At 38.9% G+C, this 20,973-nt stretch overlaps 1 protein-coding gene across 2 annotated transcripts in view; it reads right to left on the bottom strand.

Annotated features, from left to right (window-relative positions):
• mgat5 (alpha-1,6-mannosylglycoprotein 6-beta-N-acetylglucosaminyltransferase) overlaps window positions 1–20,246 on the bottom strand; it is a 101,094-nt gene extending 80,848 nt beyond the window's left edge. Inside the window, exons 1-2 of one of the 2 annotated variants that reach the window (XM_042512919.1) lie at window positions 20,111–20,246; window positions 3,725–4,188 (exon numbers count right to left, since the gene is read on the bottom strand). In XM_042512919.1, the coding sequence (XP_042368853.1) occupies window positions 3,725–3,965 (241 nt within the window). In that variant the 5' untranslated portion in view covers window positions 3,966–4,188; window positions 20,111–20,246. Of the gene's footprint in view, window positions 1–3,724; window positions 4,192–20,110 lie in introns of both variants that reach the window. The other variant, XM_042512918.1, reaches the window with a different exon arrangement.
• Window positions 20,247–20,973: the final 727 nt, after the last annotated feature.

The following is a 20,973-nucleotide window of genomic DNA, read 5'->3' on the forward strand; positions in this document are numbered from 1 at the left end:
GATCATATCCTCGTCACGTCTGACTTTACAGTGGAGGGAGAGGATGGTGTGACGGCGCCTCGAGACAGACTTCAGGTAGAGAGACATGTTTTTGATGCAAACGTGGCACTGATGTTTGACTCCATCGCTCTCTATTTTACTTCAGACCTACACAAAGATTCTTCCTTCCCTCTTTAAACGGCAAGCGACTAATTGGATTAACTGAGAATAACCAGCAGATCAATCAACAATTAAACTGAAAGTTGTTAGCAGTTAAATACAGCCAGCAAACATTCATAGTCAATGAGTAAACAGAGGCCTGTGACTCCTGTGACATGCTGGCCTGTGTTAAAGAGAGTTTCTTCCCGCCTGAAACACATGAACACACCTCCTGGCCGTGGAAAAAATGTCATTACTGCTGCAAACTGCTGCCTGGTTTGACTTTGATGTAAATTTTTAATAAACAACATAAAACTGCATCTCAGCTTATGGAGCTGCAATGATTAACCTAGTAGTTAACTATTAAATTAGTTAACTGCTGAGCAACTTTCAAGACCAAAAAAAGTTTTTATATGTGAATTTTTTGGCTCATTTTATCCTCTATGACAGTAAACTTAATATTTCTGGATTTTGGACTAAAAAAAATCCAGAAATATTAGGACAACATTTGGGTTTTTGGAAACACTAATTGACATTTTTCACAGTTTTTTTTTTATATTTTACAGACTAAACAACTAATCAGTTAATTGTAAAGATTGTTGATTGATTAATCAGCAACAAAAAACAATCATTAATTGCTGATGTATTAACTGGATGGTACAGTCTACGAGTTGTTAAAATAAATTTTAAACCAAAACAAAACAATGACTTGGTGAATCACCAAAAAATATGAACCAGAATAATGGACTGACCCATGGAAAACTTAGCTCTACAATTACAAGTCGGGCTGGAGTCAAACCAGCACCTTGATATCCTCATAGTAGTGATATTGTAAGATTGACTATTTCAATAAATATTGACATGAGACTTTTAAAAATTGGTGCCTTTAAAACCAGGAATACACAATACTTACAATATTACAATATTGAGAGTCGATATATAGTTGATATATAGCATCATATCATAAAATCAATATACTGCGTAGCCCAGATCACAAATATATCATTATGCTGAGAAAGAGGTATGACAGGAAAAAGAAAAAAAGGAAAGAAGGTGTTAACAGAATGCCTAACATGAAGACAGTAATATAAATTAGTTGAAGACATACTATATTTAGTCCTATCACAAAGTATCTCGTCCGTGTGTGTGCAGGGAGACTGCCCGCCGCTCTGACACGCTGACATCTGCTTCTGCTTTTCAACAGGTACAGTCAGCCGAGGACGGAGGGTGTCGTCTGCTGCACAGACTGTGCAGCCCCTTGAGGCAAATTTGTGATTTGTGATATCGTGGCTATAAAAAAGTAACATGACTTGACAAATGGGCTTTCAGGAGACACAATATTAAATTCAAATGCATTAAGATTTTATGGGTCATTTATGGGTATCAAAGGAGGAAACTGGGATTCTGCAAATTGTATCAGGGAAGCTCATCGACCAAGTGAGTGAGCACAGGAAGCGCACAGCATCCTGCTGCCTCCCTATCTAATCAAGGACATGAAATGGATTTTGATGTGATATTGGACGGCGGTCAGCGGACTGTGCTGCAGCTCCGACAAAACAATCCATCATACAAGGGAACGAAACTAACTGGACAGGACACTGTTCCTTGGAGACTCTGGATCATGTTAGAGGAAAATCTACAGTCTAAGCTCTGATCACATTTAATTACGTGATTAATAAGGATAGGTCCTATGTAAATACAGTGTTTAGGCATAATTTGAAAAATGTCTATGAGTGGGGAATTACAGCTGAATAATCTGACCTTGTTCATTCTTCATCCTGCATTATTAACCAGGTAATGTTAAATTACACATTACAAATTACATGATTAAATAAGCCAGATGTTGAGGTTTGATTTTCTTCAAGCGGCTCGACTAATACTGATGACGTAAATGGAAAGTACAGCCCACTGAAAGTAGTTTCTGTCTGGTGGTATGTTTGCATGTACAGTACTTTTAACCCTTTAAAACCTGGACTGACATCAGTTTTCTTGTGCTGCATTAAGATGCCTCTAACAAGCTATTTAACCCTATGAAACCTTGGCAAATTGGTTTGATTTCTTTCAAATAAATCAAGCTTAGCAAGAAATATCCCACAATTACAAGACATTAGTAAAAGGTGAGAAAAAAGTTGAAAATTAGTTTAAAAAAGGGAGGAGAATTATTAGAAAATTATCATGAACTAGAGAAAAATGTGCAGAAAGCTATATTTGTAATCACTGCAATTATTTGGTTAAAATTATATAACAGACAAAAAGTGCACTTTTGGGGGGTAATTTTCATTCTTTTATTTTCACTGAATTTTCCTGTAACTTTTGACTAATTTCTTGCAATTTTTTAGTCCATGTGTTAAAGTTGCTCGTTGCCTTCACCCCTTGTTTTTGAAAGAAATCAAACCAGTAGGCTCAAGGGTGAAGTGCTGCACTGGTTTCTTCACACACTCTTCTATATGTTCTCTGGGAGCTGATTAAATCTCCTGCAGCTTTACTGTATCCTGTTGTTTCTCTGGGCATTACAGAACAATCAATTCCAATCTCAGGTTTCTAATGAAGCCTCCCATCGAGCCATACAGGTCTATTAACGGCATGAATAACTTATTGATGGCTCTCCTGGACCTGTGCTATAACAGTATGATACTCAGATGCAGCTGTATCAGCGTGAAATCGCCCGCACAGGTTCTCTTGAATATAGGCAATGTTGTGGCTGCTCAGGAGGTAGACAAGTGGAACCAGTCGCTCCAATTTAAAGAAGTGGGGAAACAGAGACCAGTCCTACATTTTAACTCTATTAAAGCGTACCTTGCTTTCTGTTTTATTGCCTGGCAGTAATCTTATGAAAATGAAAGAAGCTATGGCTCATGTAGCAGTGATTCATACATTAATTTTGCTATGCTAAAAGCAAGCTATTCCTGCAAATGTTTCCCATGTTATTCAACTGGAAATGAAACCTATATGCTTCAGATTCACTGGTTCTTCAACATTAATTCTTTGAAACCTGAGCAAACTGGCTTGATTTCTCTAACAAACATAAGAAGGCAATGAGCAATGAAAGACAAAATCACCCAAAAATTGGCAAGAAATTAGAAAAAAGTTACAAGAAAATGACCTGAAAATTTGTAATAACAATAAATAAATAAATAAATAATACATGAGCAACAACAGAAGAGATTACACAAAATTAACAAGAAATTCTAAGAAATTCACCTGAAAATGTATTAAAAAACAAACAAACACACACACACAAAAGCAAAAAATAATTAAATACATTACCTTCGGAAAAAGTGCTTAAAAAATCATTTTGAATATTAATTATGATCATTATAAATAAGTTTTTTTCCTAGATTTTTCTCTTTTTTACAAGGCATTTTTCTCTACATTTTTAAAATAATTTTCTAAATCGACTAATTTCTTGCAATTGTGGAACATTATTTACCAAGTTGCTCATCGCCTTTTCTCCATGTTTTTGAAAAAAAAGCACCAATTTTCTTTGTGTTTAAAGGTTCAAATACATGTGAAAGGCGTCTAAAAGCAGCAAAAGAAAAGTGATGTCGCTAGAGGTTTCAAAGGACTCAGCGAGAGAGCTACTCACCGTAAGCCGTCATGGTACCCACGTAAGGCCCATCCATGACACTCTGGTTCTCCTCAGCCAGCGCCTTGATGTAGCGTTTGCTGAGGTCCAGGATCTGCTGCCTCAGCACGGCGCTATTCTCATGGCTGGCCCGCTGCTGGATGGTGAAATGCAGCAGCATCATGCCCCAGATGAACCCAAAGCTGACCAGGAAGAAGCCCAGCTTCTGGGACGACAGCTTCCACAGGAAAGGTGTAGCCATGCTGACCGGAGGAGTTGTCAGGCTGCTGTGACTCTGATTCAACCGAGGGAAGGTAGAGCAGAATCAGGAGGGCAGGCGGGGCATGGCTGCATCAGTCGGTGAAGCTGCGGTGGGTTTTGGGTGGTGGTGTTCGGTGTGTTTGCCTCACCGGCGTGACTTCCTTCTCTGACCCATTGTCGCCGCTCAGTAACATCTAAGTGGACGGAGTCCAACTTGTTGCATCCTGCTGCAGAATAGACAGAGAGGAAAGAGAGTAGATTATAAATTCAGAGAGCCCAAAGTATCGTTGTATGGCTTAGTCTTTCTTTCAGGCAGAAACACAGCATGTCCTGCAACATCAGGTTATGCTTTACTAAGGCTGAACTTTCATTTAGAAGGTGTGATTTTGGATTCTGCAGTGTATAAACAGATTTTCAAAGAGCGACAGCCAAAGACCAAACGCTAGAGGTGATAAAGCATGATTATGCAATATTACAGCTTGCTGAGAAACATTGCAGGAAGGCATCAAGTTCACAGGAAACGGTTTTGGAGAATGAGGAACTAGCCATGAATAAGTGACTAAACATGAGGTCAGACATGAGTGCAGTGCAGATCTCCAGCCTGTTACTTTAAGCAAAGCAGCCAGTTTATAGCTGCAGCAGACCACACAGCACAGAGGCACACTGTATCCCAACTGGAGGTGGCTGTGTGTCGAAGGTGACAGAATTCAGAGGTTGAATGGAGGCATGCAAGTGAGCCAGGCTGCAGAGAAAACGATTTCACTTGTTTTGTCAATAATATATAATTTAGATTTTTTTACACACAGAAAGTACCACATGCAGGGCCTCATCTTTATAAAATCTTTTCTTTCAAAGGGAAAATAAGAGCAAAGTCTATGGGCATTTCCGTTATGTCTGACTTAATGCATGAGTACATGCTACTACTGGCTAAAAACAAGATAAGGTCTTCAAAAGTAATTTAAAGTTTAATACTTCTCATGAAAGAGAGGCCACACAGAGCAGCCTCGTCTCACGCAGACACAGTGATCTTCATGATTGATGGGGCTCTATGGAATTTATGCAAGAGGGTTTATAGTTCCCTCAAAATATAAACATTTGGATAACCCACAATATATCTTCCTCACTGACAAGCCAGTACACAAACTGAATTTTAATACATGCCTTTTCTGTTATAACATTTTCATTTTTCGGCCAAATGTTGCCAAACAGGCTTTTCTGCTGGATAAATGTAGGAAGCTGTTTGTCTTGGACTGTGTGCATGTGGATGAGCATGTGTACATAAATGTTAAAAGGTCAAGATTTTACTCATTTACTCCCACTTATATACAAATCTGTAGGAGGCATAAGGTCAGATACAACATGAATTTGTCAAAGCAGTATTAGTGCTAAGTAGTTAGTCTACAGTAATGCTGAATGAATAAAATATAAAAAAAATATAAATATATGAATAAAGATTCTTCATTTTTAAACATAAAGATAGAGAAAACTGAATTGAAATTCAGCGTAAAAGCATCTCCCAAATGCATGCATATTTTACCCCAACTGTGACTAGTGTGTGGAAATAGCCCTTACAGCATCTGTCTGCAGTGATAACAGCAGCTGACACACTGAAATCAACTGTTGTTCTGCCTGTTTCATTCATGCAACTAGGAAAAACAGCTCCAGCGATTTCAACACATACAGTCATACAAAAGTTGCACCCAGCTGTGGAAGCATTTATGGATTTACTTGAGTCTAAATGAGTCTTTAAGTCACATCTGGACTTTTATCTGGACATGAGACGGCTGAAATGAAGTGTAAATGGGGCCAGAGTTGAACATACACTTGGTGAGTGAGCCGTTATTAAAACAACATAAGACAACATAAAACCAAAGGAGGGATGAAGACAAACTGACAAACTAAAGAACTGGGCAAAGATAATTAGGGAAGACTAACTGAGGGAGTGAAAGCAGGTGAGCATGATGAGAGCTGACTGCAGGACTAATGAGGGACAGGTGAGACTAATCAGGGTGGGGCAGACAATTAGGGGGGACACACAAGGGAAGAAAGTGATCTGAAACAAAAGGAGAGGTGAAAAAAACAAGAAAAATAGAATTAGAAAAAGGAAAAACATGACCGCAGGACCAGATCAGGGGGCCGTACCACAATGCTTGCTCAACATAGCTGGGCTCTCTTTGACTGTGGAGCCAATGGTGCCTTCAGCAGGCCATTTCACACTACAAAATCATGAATGATGAATAAATTAAGGTGAAAGAGGAATGCACAATATTATTTTTTCACTCAGTTATTTCTAATGTGACACCTGATCATTCTGCAGCTCTGAAACTTTAAACTTAGTGCAGCAAATTTAAGTGTTATAATTAAGAACTATATTTAGGTCTGACTGTCCCATAATGAAGCAGACTGGAAAAATCAAAGTGAAATTAATTTACTGTTTGAATATTATCTGTGATAAATATCAAAAGATTATTCTATCAGCTATAATAAACCAGCAGTGTAAAGCGGACTTCAGCAAATCAGAACCAAGTGATCCAAAGTGGTAACATTATGGTATGATTTGAAGGTGCTGTAACTCAATTCATATACAGGTAGATGTCACCCCTATTAAAAAACATAGCACAATGTTTAAAGCTCCCTGTGATTTCATAGAAGCTTCTTGTAGAGTCACCTGGGCCTTCAAGCTAAAACTCTGAACATAACCTGCTCCCAACAAGGTTAAGTTTGCAGCACAAGTTACCATGGCAATCTAGCCAGATTAAAAGAGAGCCACCTTCACAGAACAAAAAACCCTGGCTTTTAGACTCAACATACCTCATTAAGACACTAATATGGCTTTGTGATAGAGCCCCCCTGAGCAAGGAGGTAAAATTGGTCGACTTCCCACATCATCAACAGGTTTTTATTTCCATGTTTTACCGGCTGAGAGTAAACATATAAATAGATAATAGTCCTAAAAAGCTATGCATATTCAACAAAAATCACATTTCAATAGCTGATTGAGCACAACCATGCCAATGATATCACATTTGGTCAAAATCATCAAACTCTTGTGCATAACGCAAAATGAAATGGCCCTGCAGCACTTGTGAAGCTGTTACATAGCTCAACAAGTCTTTTCGAAATCCTCGAGGCAATCTATGCACAACTAAATAAATGCCTCTGGCTTTACGGCATTAAGCAACAAAAAGAAAAAAAAAGATCTTTCCAGCACAATCCAGCCAAAAGAAAAATATGTTCTCTCATCTGCATTCAACCACTGTAGCTGTAAATGAGGCTAAGTGTGGGGAGGGGATTTCTGCAGCCTTGCTTTTGAACTGCAGCTTTCTTATGCTCTTTCAAAGCGGCTCTAACCAGGTCAGGACCGCAGCCGCCTCCGTGGACGCAACACCGCAACTTGACCAAAACTGCTTCACCGGTCCATTTTTTTAATCATTGTATCGATCGATCTGTTGTTCGGAATATTTTTCTGAGTGGTCAGTGTTCAGAATGAGGCGCAGCGAAGACATCAGAACTGTCAGCGGAAACATCATCAGCACCTTCCCAAGAAACACAAAAGGCAGCCACACAAAAGGCTCTTTTCACCTTCCATCCATCAGCTTCATAAATAGGTCAGAGACAGCTGCGAGCAGCCTCCAACAGGGCTGGAATCTCACAGCAGGTTATGACACACCATAATTGTTCAGTCATTTAAGACAAAGGCTCGTGTTTCTGTGCGGACAGATCCTTTCACACACTTCAACAAAGCAGGGATAAATACTGTATTGTCTAAAATGACGACAAGGAAAAATGCAAATTCCTGTATCCTTTTTTCTGCGTTTAACTCTAATTTGCTTTGTGATGTGTGCAGAACGAGGCTTTCGGTAGGAAGGGGGGGGGCGAATCTCTGCACTGCACTGTGAATTCATGAGACAAGCCCTTGGCAGTAGCGCTGCAGTGCTGATAACATCGGATGTCTCTCATTGCTTGGGACTCTGTTGGAGGAGGGCAGGAAAAGGCTGGCAGCGCTTGCTAGTTGGGCGCCGACGACAACGGGAGGCTTCGGGGCTGTTTATCAGAGAGGAACCCTGCGCCGACTACCACATGGTGCATCGCTGTAGGATGCACAAGCCAAAACCTACACAGAACACTGACTCTGCTGCTTCAGTTTCTGAATGCACATCCTCTTAGTTGGCTCTCTTCTCCAGCCTGATTTCCTGTCAGTCCATCTTATTTGATTTTTTTTTTTTTTTTCAATTAGTGAGTGCAAAGGGCGGTGGAAAAAAAATAACAACAACAGGATATTGACAGACAATGCATATATGGGAGTAGATTAAAATGGAAATTTAGACATGACTGGACTAGACAGGACAAAAAAAAGGACGACAAACAGACAAACAAATAAAACAACAACAAACATACAAAAAATGATCATATGGTATGTGTGGTTATTGAGGTCACTTGTGTACATATGTTAAGGTGCATGTGTGTATGCAGCTGAGAAAAGTGAGAGAGAAGAGGGGCTGAGCAAACAACACAACATATATGAAACTGCATAGAAATAAAAGTGAATATAATAATAAACATTTTTTTTAAAAATATAAACATAAAAAAAATAAAGAAATAATGATATATTTTAAAAAGGTAAACTAAATAAATAACTACAGAGAAAAAAAAGACAGTGAAGTTGGCACTTCTAGTCATGCTATGACATCCCATCCATCTTATTTAAGACTGAAACTGATCACGTAACATCACTCCTTTGTTAGGAAGCCTCCCAATCACAGGCTGTGTTGTATAATCTGTAGAGAACGGGCCGATGCAGCTATTCAGCCCCCAGAGGAGCATATATCTCCTCTCAGTTACCTTCTGGTTTCTAATTCAGGATCTTAATTTGTCTGGCAGCGAGCCCTCTGGCTCTCAGCAGCAACAGCCCAGTGAAACTGTGTTGACAGCCAGCTAAGGTTGCAGAATATATGACCCTTTGCAACTTGAGATGATAACATAACAACCTGCTGAATAGTTGGTAGAAGTAGCAGCTCACAAAACCCTGTAGCTTCAAAAGGAGGTGAAGACAGAAACAATCAAATCATTCAAGCCTGGGAGGAATCACTGTCCTCCCAAATCTCCTAAAGGGCTTTTTTCATGTTAGGGACAATACAGCTGAAATTTCAGCTCTAAAATTGCATTTCTTTTTCAGTTTCAGGTATCGACCACACCGGCGTACTGATATGCCAAGCAAGACATGAAAAGAGGAAGGTCTTCTGTGCTCTCGAGCAAGGAAATAACAGAAACAAATTTCAAAAGAGGGGTAGGATAACTGCCACTGACGGAGAAAGAAAATCACAATCTGAAAAAAGCCGGAATGAGACAAATTATGGTTATTTTCCAAGTGAATTTCTACTCTGAAATTACAGATTTGGTTTCCTGGCTGCTGTTTGACAGTTTTCACACTGTGTTCCTAATGAAAAATGTTTACTTTAATTGTTACACTGATGAGATTTATATTTACGCACTGTAAAAAGCCTTTACTAAATCTGGAGTTATAATGCATTAACAGAGAAAACTAATTAATATTAAAGTGAAAAACTAATTAAGTTAAATCCAATACAAGCATTATATCTTAGCAGTGCAGTTGATTGCTTTTTGTAGTAATAATATATTGGAGATAATCTGTTTAGAATCAAGGTGTGACAAGTGATTTGAAGCTAAAAACACATGTATCTGGAAGGTCCTGGTTGGTCAATTTCCTGTCAATTAATGCAAAAATAAATAAATAAATAAATAAAGATAAATCCTTAACAATGTCACTCAAAAAAGTACATATCAGGGGACAGATACAAGGACATTTCAAAGGCAGCACATTTCCCTCAGACTACAAAATGACTCTGCAAAGTGGAAAAAAGACATGAGATCGGCTCAAAGTTCAAGACAAAAAGTTGAGTCAATTTCAGGTTCAGTGGCAACAGAGCAACTCACGACTGATAACAAGGCAGAACCGTGTTTTTCAAGCTTTTGTAAGGCCTGCTCAGATTTACAAATACCAGCAGGATTGCTCAAGGCTGAAGCAATATCCACTATGAGTGTTTACTGTGATTGGTATTTGTTGCCACAATCATGGGTTTATTTTCCCCGTGTGCGCAGATGTAACTGATTTATGGCAAAGTCATAGGGATTTAGAATAAACAATATCGCATTATTGTCTAAATAATCATCTCAGCCTTTAATATCTTTGCCAGCGGAGCCCTAATCACACGGCCTTTGCCCTTGTCCTGTCATATGCTGAATTATTAAGACCGGGCCAGATGGCTGAGCGAGGTAGAGACGTCCATTTCCTTTGCATCTGTGATTGGAGCTCAAAATATCTTCCTTAAAAGTGTATTTAGGGTTATTCTATAAAGGTGAAGCAGACGGAGGAGGTCCAGATTAATTCCAGTGCATTACTCCAGGTCTAAAAGAGGGAGCATTCTACTGAACTGAAATAACATACACTAAGAGCTCGTTGCATAACCAAAGAAAGTAATGAAATATGCTCTAGATGTAGCTTTGGCTATCAATTATGGATCAGCTTTGAAAAAGTATCCATTTTTATTCTGAATATAAATAGAGATTGGCTTCTCACACTCAGGTAACTTCAGAGCTCTCTGGTAGTGACAGCCTTACTTTTCAAAGAAGGGTTATGACAGCCTGCGCTGCAAAATGACCTATGCTATACTCCAAGGCCACGACTGACAGTTACCGATTTCATTATTGATTATTCAAGTAATGAGAATGCCCTTCACTAAGGTCCCAGAGGCTATAGTGACATCGTTAAGGTCCGTTTTATGGATGTACTTCAGAACTGCAACGATTCCTCAATTAATAAATTGACATAAAATGTTTGTAAAATTTATCTGCAGCTATTTTGACTATCAAATAAATAACTTATTTAAGTAAAAAATTTAAAAAATGTGATCGCCTCAGATTTTTAAATGTTAGAATTTGCTGGTCTCTCTTACAAAAATGAAATATTGCTGGGTTCATGTTCACACTGGCTTTTAACAAACTAAAAGAGCTGTGGGCGTAAAGTCACTCAGACTGACATGTAACCCACTGTCATCCTACATCATCACTGCTGCATGATGGACTTACATACAGAGGAAATCTGAGTGACAGCAGTCCATGGCCCTTAGTTTTTTTGTTGTTGTCGACCAAAATTTAAAAAGAAAAGGTTTTTATCATGAACAATATGATATGCTACACCCCTATTGTTGGTGAAGGGGCGTTGGCCTGTTTGGAAACTTTCGGCTTTTTTAGCTGAATAGAACAATCAGATCTCAACTGGATCTCAATGTGGGCACTGGAGACACATATTAATACCACGTACACATGTAATCAAGTTAAATCATGTCTGGATACAATCTGGATAGGTAATGCATCTTAATGCAGGGTGTAAAAAGGGGTCTTACTTATTTTTGAGGAGCTAGAACCAGTTAATCTTTGCTTAAAAAATGCCTTATAAATTAACTGATTATCAACATTTTTGCAGATTTATCTTATGCCAGTCCACTAATCGTCTAATCAATTCAGTACGACCAAACTCTGCCCAATAAAACATTGCAAGACAAAAGCAAATACACATGCACAAGACTCAAGATGGCCTCATGCCTGACTCAGCCCACCTTTTTCTCTTACTGATGCTGTGACAGCCCTCCATTTTCCACAGACGCTTAAAGGCTCCGCTTTATTTTCAAAGATCATTTAAAATCCCATCCGGCAAAGTGAAATCCCTCTTTCCAGTCAACGTCTATCCTCTCTCAGACTAAGACTGTGCTAGCTTGCCTGTTGCCCGGCCAAAGGAGACGTGATCCTGATAATATGGCCCTGCTACCATGGAGACCGGTGTGACTCTGCATCTTAATGGACTTCTTCACATAAGCCCCGCCTCTTAATTATTCATTAGGCCCTCCAGAGAAACAGGCCCTGCTGCAGCTTCACCACCTTACTGGTGTGAATCCAGCTCGTAACCAGATATCAACAGCTAACAGCACACTTTGAGATGAGCTTTCCCCCCGAAGCTTGGTTCAAGACGTTCATGTAAAATGTGATCAATGTTAATGTGTTCTTTAGTGAGTCACTGATGGACTCAAATAGGTCTTCAAGGGGACCAATTTCAGGGTTTTATCAGGTGTCAGGTGATGACATCAAGAGGGATGGTGATGCACACGAGCAGGGATATTTAAACTTGCTTTTCTCTGGGGCCACTTCTGCTCAATGACAAGTGACACATTGCTGCAGGAGGTAAAATCCTCAGTACCTGAACACAAGCATGCATTCATTTACACGGCAAATATAAAACAAATGTCATTCAAAAAATAAACATGTGCTATCAGATCACAAAACATTCAAATGTTGCCATGTCTGCTTCCCTCCATCTCTTTCTCTTCACTTCAGTCAGTCGGATAAGAGTGAATGACTTTGTGGACCTCTATACAAGAAACTAGGTATTTAAGTTTCAGAGCGAAAACGATGTTCATCACAGAACCAGGTTATCCTTGCAGCAGGGGGGCTCAAGTTTCACCCCTGGACTCTCAGTAACACGCTGTGAACCACCAAATTTGAAGCCCGGCACCTGACAACCTTGACCTGCCCAGGAAGAAGTCCTGCTCCAACCTGGAAGCTAAAATCCAATCAACTGTGACCGCAGGGGAGCGTTCATACAGGAACCGGTTGCTCCGATCGAGTAGAGGCCCCTGGACAGCTTAAACAGCCAGGGCGCCCGCAAAGACTGGCATTTCTCCCCCCTAAACACTGGGGAGAATCTGTGAACTCTTGACTGCCCTCACAAAAAGGAATCGCCTCAGCACTTTTGGAGCCGGGAGAAACAAAACATGCTGAATTTCACACAATCCTTATGGGAAAGGAAGCCAAATAGGAAGAGACCCAAAAATCTCTTTTAGAGATACACAATATAGAGTCAATTTTGATTTTCTTGAAAGTTAAAGCCAAAACACAAAAAAAGCAAGAGACACCATAAAACACTAAAAAAAAGTACAGTATGCCATAAAGGATGCCATGAAAAAGTCATAGTGCATTAGGCACTATGACTTTCTTATGGTATTTTCTGACATACAATACTATGTTTTTTATGGCATTTTCATGGCATAACGTACTTCTTGCGACATTTTTATGGTGTACTCTACTTTTTTTGCAGCATTTTATGGCTACCCGTGCTTCTCATTGGTGTACTGTTCTTTTTTATGACACTTTTACTTATAGATAATATTACTAATACTGTGACTATTTAATGACCTTTAATTGTATACTGTTCTATGTTTCTTTTTGGCATACTGTTGTATTTTTGGGACATATTTATAGCATGCTGTACTATGTTTTTTAGCATGCTTTTCTGTGACACTTTTATGATATTTTTATGGCATACTACACTATGACTTTTTTAATGTCTTTTTTTTTGGTTACATTTTTATGACATACTGTGCCAGGGGTTCTCAGTAGTTTTAATAACTGAATGCCATGTTAGTGAGCCAGCATATGATTCAGGGAGTGCAGGAATAACTATGACATCAACAATTACTGCAACAACAAACAGACAGAACATTTTTTGGAAATTCAAAAGAAAGGGAAGTTATCATTATTGAGACACTGATGACCAACACCACCGGGTACATTCTCAGGGACTGTAACACTGACTTCACAGGAACTGCTCTCTCCATCCCCTCTGTGTGTGTGGGTGCCAACAATCAAATGCAAACACTCGAGGTCTTTGCATGCCCAAGAACTAAAACGTTTTTTTTTTTGCCTTTTACAATAGACATGCTTGTTCCAAACACTTTATAAAGTCACCTCGCAAAAAAAAAAAAAAACACTGCAAAAGCATCACTTTCCTCAGACTAGCACTGACAGGTTTAACCTGCTGCAACATGCTGCCATGAGATGAGAGGGAGAGGACAAGACCACCCTGAACATGACCTGCATGTCGAAAACAACCCCGGCGACAAGCGTGGGTAGGAATTGCAGATGAGGTGCTGAGAGTAGTCGTTGCACTTCCTTCCTCCTGTCAGCACCACATACAAGCTCTGTTGTTATGCTAACACCAGTTGGCCTCATTACAATATGTGCAAGACCAACACTTAAGTGATGCAAACACACACAAGCATTAAGTATTTTCAGAGTTAAGTGCAGCATTTAACCCTTTGAATCCCCTGATCCACATCAGTTGTTTTTGCACTGCATTTGGAAGCCTTTCACAAGAATTTAAACCTTTGGAAGATGAGCAAATTTGATTTCATTGCCTCTGAAAACATGGGGGAAACATAATCAGCAACTTGTCATGAAATGACCCGCAAATTTGAAAAAAAAAAAAAAAAAGTAAAAGGTGACAAGAAAATATCCTGAAATTAGCTCTTTGCCTATTTCAGCTAATTTTCATGTAACTTTTTTTATTAATTTTTCATTTTTATTTATTGCTCATTCTTTCCATGTTTTTGAAAGAAATCAAACCAAATCATTCATGTTTCGAAGGGTTAAGGTCAATGAGTTAAGCAGTGAGACGTATGCAAAAATATGCATGATGTATGCCTTCACTGACATTAAATCCCAAAACCCTGTCCCTGTGCACTACATGCCTAAATCATACCACTTTCACCAACGTTAAACTAATCCTAATGCTGCTCTTCACTCTTAATGCAACCCAAATCCTCAAAAAGCCTTTTAAGAAGTCAGGAGTGGCAAAATGTCCTCACTCTATCCTTGGTAGTGCTGTGACGATTATGGCTGGGTATCATTTAAAAAAATTGCAATACAGTACTGATACCAGTAGCTGTAATGCGATAACGATACCAATAGAGTACTTCATTTGGCATGTGTACCCGTAAAGGCGTGTGCCCGCACAGAACTCAAGGCTGGGGTCTTTTTAGAGTTGAACACATGGTGGAAAATGAAAATATTATAATATCATAAAGATATCTTTTTATGTGACCAGAAGAAGTAGGAAATATCTGCCATTTCTCACCGGTTTTCTTAGCAATTTTGTGTTTCTCACTCTGCATGTGAGATTCCACTGTTTGCATTCCCAGCATGGCGTGTTGAAGAAAAGCAATTTATTAAATTATTAAACAAAAAGTAGATGTTACCAATATTTTATATTTTACAAGGCAACGTCATTAAAAACGTTTTGTAAAATCCAGCTTCCCATGTCTGGACATTTTTAAGGACTATTGAAATATTAATTTAAGTCATTTTAATACCAATTAAGGCCTTATGTTATGATAAATGAGGTCAATGTTTTTAAGACTTTTTAAGGATCTGCAGAAACCCTCAACATAATTGTCTCCCACCCACATGACATTTCAATGTCTTTATCAGCAGATAAAAGTTCATTATTATGCCTATAAATTGAATATTTCAATCGTCTCTGAGACAAAGACCAGGCTTGAAATGGACGACTTGATTAATGTTTAAGGTTACAGTAAAGGCTTTCTGAAATTCTTCCTCTTATTACCTCTTCAGTTTTCTGGACTGAATGTGAAAACAGCTTTTCAATAAGACTTACTGTGAGCTGCCCTTCCAGTGAACACCTCTCTGCAGCTCGGATGTGCAGCACGCATAACTGAGTGCTTTGCAACTGCAGAGATCCAAACAGTAGGCTGACTGTAAATAAGCGAATGTGTGTGCTGCATGATGGGAAAGAGCTTCTTCAGAGTGGAGTGCCAAGGTGGAGTGGGGTTTCTGGCTAAAGTGCAATGCACATGGCTCAATCTTCTCCCTGAGAGCTGATTTTATACCTCATTTTGACCTCAAGTGTACTCTATACAGACCCTGGCGTTAAATAAGTCAAATCACAGTTAGGGAATGCTGTCTTGAATTTTTGATCAGTAACCAGACTGACCTCACGAGTGACAGAAGACAGGTGTTTGTGTGTTTGTGCCCCAAGAACAGGAGCCCTTAACAGTTTTTCCCAATCATTTAAACACATTTTCTGAAACTATAGCTCAATTTCACAAAACTGTACACATAAAACTGAAAAGAGTAAAGTATTTTATCCACGAGTCTCTAGCAAAATGAAACACTGCACTCAAAACCACAATCCCTCTTCTCAAACCTGATTCTTTCCGACAAAACAATACACACAGCTCATTAATATCTCATATGGAGCATCACTTAAACACATCTGAAATAAATTTACAACACTATCATTAAAAATACTGTTTATTGTGGTTCATGAGGACATATTACAGATTCACAAATGTATAAAGATGGGAAGAAATCTTTTCCCTTTTCTCCTTTTTTTAAAGTTTAGGGTTTTTTCTCCATAAATAGGCTACATGTTTTTGTTATTTATGTATATCACCATATTTTAATACAATCATATAAATATCGCATTGACACACTCAGTGGGTCGGCATGATCACTGTGTCAGCAGAGGATACATTGCACATCAGTCTATCAAATACACAAATATTAACTTTTTTTGGAAAAATTCGCAAAAATCACACTAATAAGTAAAATTCAAAAAGCAGTGAGAAAATGTAAAAACTGTGTTTCTGGAGCTGTGATGATCAAATCAGAGCACATATTCAAATAGGTAACAAATTTATTTGTCACTGTCATACGGTACAATTTTCAGCTGACTTTACTGTCTGTTAAATATATTTTTTGGCCTCGATCTCTGTGCTCCACACTGCTCCATTTTCCCCCAACACAGTCGCAGCCACCTAAGGCCTTTTTAAGCTCTAGCACATGATTGCAGGGTTCCCACAGATCCTAAATCCTAAAAATGGCACTGAATTCATTAGTCTAAGAAAAAGGTCATTATTTGTGTTAAAATGTCTTAAATTAATCTTTCAAAAGTCTAAAAGAAAAGGCTCAGATATGGAAAGTAGGATTTTTTTCAATCATTTTTCTGATGTTGCAGTGTAAAATTTCAAAAATATTGGTAACATCTATTTTTTGTTAAATATTTTAATAAATATCTTTTCTTAAACCCGTCGTGATTGGAATCCAAGCAGTGGAATCTCACACGCAGAGTGAGAAAGAAACACAAAACCGAAATCCAGCTAGAAATACCAGATACTTCCAATTTCTGTTGGTAAACCAAATACATAGAGGGAAAAAAGGGGTTTTCCAACATTTGACAAAGATAACCTTTTTTTATTTAAATCTCGAGGGCATCATTAAGGGCAAGTCCTCATTTTCCATGATGCTGAGAGCACAGAAAACACAAAGAAAGAAAAAACAACAATGGTCCAAACATGATTAAAACAGTTACATTTAAAGGCAGAGTTTTGAAAAAGTGTCATTTAATATCTTTGTTTGAGTGAAAACACCAAAATTTTGCTTTGTGTTTAGGAGCCTGGAGTCCTGTTGTTGATATATGAGCTTCAAGTTTTCAAAGTTGTGTGTTTAGTTTCATCTTTTATGTGTATGCAATGAAGAAAAGCTGTGATCACAGAAAGGCCAAGTGTTCCACTTCCCTGCATGGCATCCATCACCACAGCCCAGTTCTCCCCGATCCCTCCATCTTCAATCCCCTGCTCTTCATCCCTCCGCTGCCTCTGCTGGCTCTCCACCCGAGCCCACCAAAGCATCACCCCCCCACACATACACACACCCTCCAACGATTTCTTGCCAGTGAAGCATGCCACCGAAGCAAAGCTCCTTTTCCCCAGGATTTATAATCCCAAGAGCTCCAGCAGAAAGGTGGCTGAAAGAGCTCTTTATAAAGCCAGGGGCAGTTGGCGGCTCACCTTGGGATGGTCACTACACTCAGCATTAGCTTGCGAATCATAAGCAGGAAGGAGGGACATTTTTGCTGGGTCACATTTAATAAGATAAGATTTACTGTCCCGGTAGGGAGATTTCTCTGTACCAAAAGCGACTCACAAGCATCTTTTTGACAAGCTTCTTGTTGAAAGTACACCCAATCACATTTGCAGCCTGCATGATAATGACACAAGATACATCTCCTATAATCATATCAGCATTTCATAACCTGATTACATGAGACTGCTCATGGTTCAGAGTCTGCAGACTGCAAATTACTGAACTGCTGGTGAGCTAAGTGCCTCAGCAATGAGCCACAGTGATCTAATACACACCAGAACAAAGAATCAAGCCTCTCATTCTCCTTACATCCTTGTTACAGACTCATTTCACTTCTCTAGCTTTAACTAGTCCTCAGTAGAAAACTGCAAAACACAAAGAACATACTAACCTGGCATGCACTGCAGTGTACCCCAGGTTGATTTCAAAACAGGTGTTGTATTGTGCAATGCCGGCCAAAATCACAGGTCCTACCGTTATTCCAGCCAAGCATTTCCAAAAAAGAACACAGTGCGCCTACAGGGCATGAATTAACATGATTAACTTCCACAGCCTGTTATCTGAGGCTGTGTCACCAAAACGCAACATCATCTGTGGAAGCTGAAAGAAAAACCCCGAGCAAACACGTCGCCCTGGCTCGTGTGTAACAAGGTGAAATGCCTGGTTGCTGTTTTATCCTGCTGTGTCTGTTAAAACTGTTGTAAGACACCCTAAACTTTTTTTTATGTTGGGCCTGTATCCAGAGGAACATACCTGTTGTAACAATGAACAAGCATTTATAGACCTCAGCTCACTTTGTGCAAGAAAATGTTACGCAAATTTAAGGAAACAAGTCAAGAACTAATCAGTTGATAAGACTGATATTATCAGTCCATTACAAAGGATAACTTACATATGAAAGGGCAAGCAGCATACATTTGAGAATATATAGAATCCTTTTATAAATTATTTAAAGAGATTAAATTTGTCAGATGATCAGTTGAATGACTAATTTCTGTGGACCATGCAGTCTCTGAGCTTGTGCAATATTTTTTGTCTTTTAAATTCTTATCATATTTTGCATTTATTGCAATAAATTTACTCCATTTTGTGTAGATTATGACATATGATATTTTTTCTTTTTATTTATTTATTGTGTCATTTTTTCTCATTTGTACTGTATTAAGATAGTAATTACATGTTATGTTATTTAATTTTTTCTTTTCTAAGTTAAAATTCTAATTTATTGGCATCCAAGATTTGATTTTTAAAAAAGTAGATAACAAAAAATAAATAAGAAGAAGAATTGTGCAGGAGAGGTTAAGAAACCTAAAGGTGCTTATAGTAAAAACCTCCCCTCTATTCAAATTCTGACAGTAATTTTCTCTTTAACATGACAATATGACAAACACTGAATTTAGTGGAGCAAACGCATATACATTACACATCAACACAGCTGGTACATTAATTACAGCACAGGTGTTTTTAATGTTAGACTTAAATGATCATAATGGCGATCCTCTGTATTTCAAAGTATTTTGGCATGCTGTATGTATTATAAAAATCCCAAAATCTATATTTTACAGCATAAAAACTGAAAATTAAATATTTCTGGGGAATAAAACTGTTCTACGACACAAATAAGTGCACAAAATCTTAGCGACGACGACTGCTGCCTGTCAATGATAGTGCAGCTGTAAATGTCACCGGCTTTCTCCGTGGTTAACTGTACACATGATGGAATAATAAACTAAAAATAGCTGACAGCAATGCTACTTTATTGCAAACAATATCTCAGATGTACATCATTAAGGAAGCTCTGCTGTAAAAATGCACCTTAACCAAGACAAGCTGGCAATGACTGAGTTATTCTTGAACAACCTGTTCGAGACATTTTCGAGATACAATGATGCTATTGGGCCACAGAGACCCTGCGGTCCATATATACAGTATCATACTGTGCTGCTCTCACTTCTTTTATATGCTAGGTAGCTAACCGGTCGTGTAATAACAATAGGACCCCCTGCTCGCTGCGGTTTGTAACGTCCTAATTCACTAACTGGCACCAAAAACACCGCTAGCGTTATCGTTAGCCACTCAGCTCAGTTACCTACCACGCTCTCTTTAATGTGGCTAGCCGACTTACAAGCAAGCTATCACCATTTCTGGCTACATTAGCTTAATTTTAGGGCTCGAGACGAGCTAGCTGCCCCAGTCGACCACCACACATTTCACAACAAAACACGCCGCAATGACAAGTCGCCCACTCCCGAGCAGCTAAACACTGCGCCGCTGCTCCCAGCGTTTCCCCCCAACAATGAGGCACAAGACGGGCTTATGGGAGGTTACGGTCACATAAAAGAGGTTTACCTTTTCTGTAGTTTCTGTCGGGAACCCACAGCGGTGATGTGAGGTGATGAAAAGACTTAAAATCCAGGGGGAGAGCGAGCGGAGACGTCGTTGTGTTGGGCAGACTGGTTTCACCTACAGCGCACGAGCCCCTGTGTTGCTCTGCCCACTTGCAGAAAGCGAGCGACAGTTTAGGGACCGTCTCTGTGTTACCACTCTGCAGGAAACGTAGAGGCTAATGCTGGACAGTGAATTATTTACTCAAGCACTGTACAAATACTGTAATAAAATGAGGTACGTGTACACGAGTATTATCATTTCATCTCACTTCATACCTCTGCTTCAATACAGAGATACTCATTTTATTTTTTACCCCACTGTGTTTGTCAACAGGCTTTACTCAACAAAATAAGAGTTTTTGACCACCAACTGTAAATAAAGGTTATCTTATAAACAGTCTATGATTAAAACAAATAACAAGCTTGTGATATTTGATGTAGGTAAGGGGTTGTTCTTTGTTTATCAGAGGAGGGGGTTGGCTTGGGTGTGGCTTTTTTTCTGTTTGTTTTTTTTCTTTTTTTTAAAACCCTCCCTTAGGCTACAGTTATGTTTCCTTGAGCCTCCTTGAGTGACCTGGAGAAATGCGTTTTACAAGACAGTTGCAGTGAAGGGGGGGGGGGGGGGTCTGTCTTATCTGGCTTTGATAAACGGTGTAGTTTTAAGGGTGTGTTTCTTGACAGATTGGCAGAAAATAAACACAAAAATACAAACACACATACACACACACACACACACACACACACACACACATATATATATATATATATATATATATATATATATATATATTATTTGCCATGTCTCTCCCTTTTTGGCTGTGTCCA

Source organism: Plectropomus leopardus, chromosome 24 (assembly GCF_008729295.1).
Source record: "Plectropomus leopardus isolate mb chromosome 24, YSFRI_Pleo_2.0, whole genome shotgun sequence".
Classification (NCBI taxonomy): Eukaryota; Metazoa; Chordata; class Actinopteri; order Perciformes; family Serranidae; genus Plectropomus; species Plectropomus leopardus.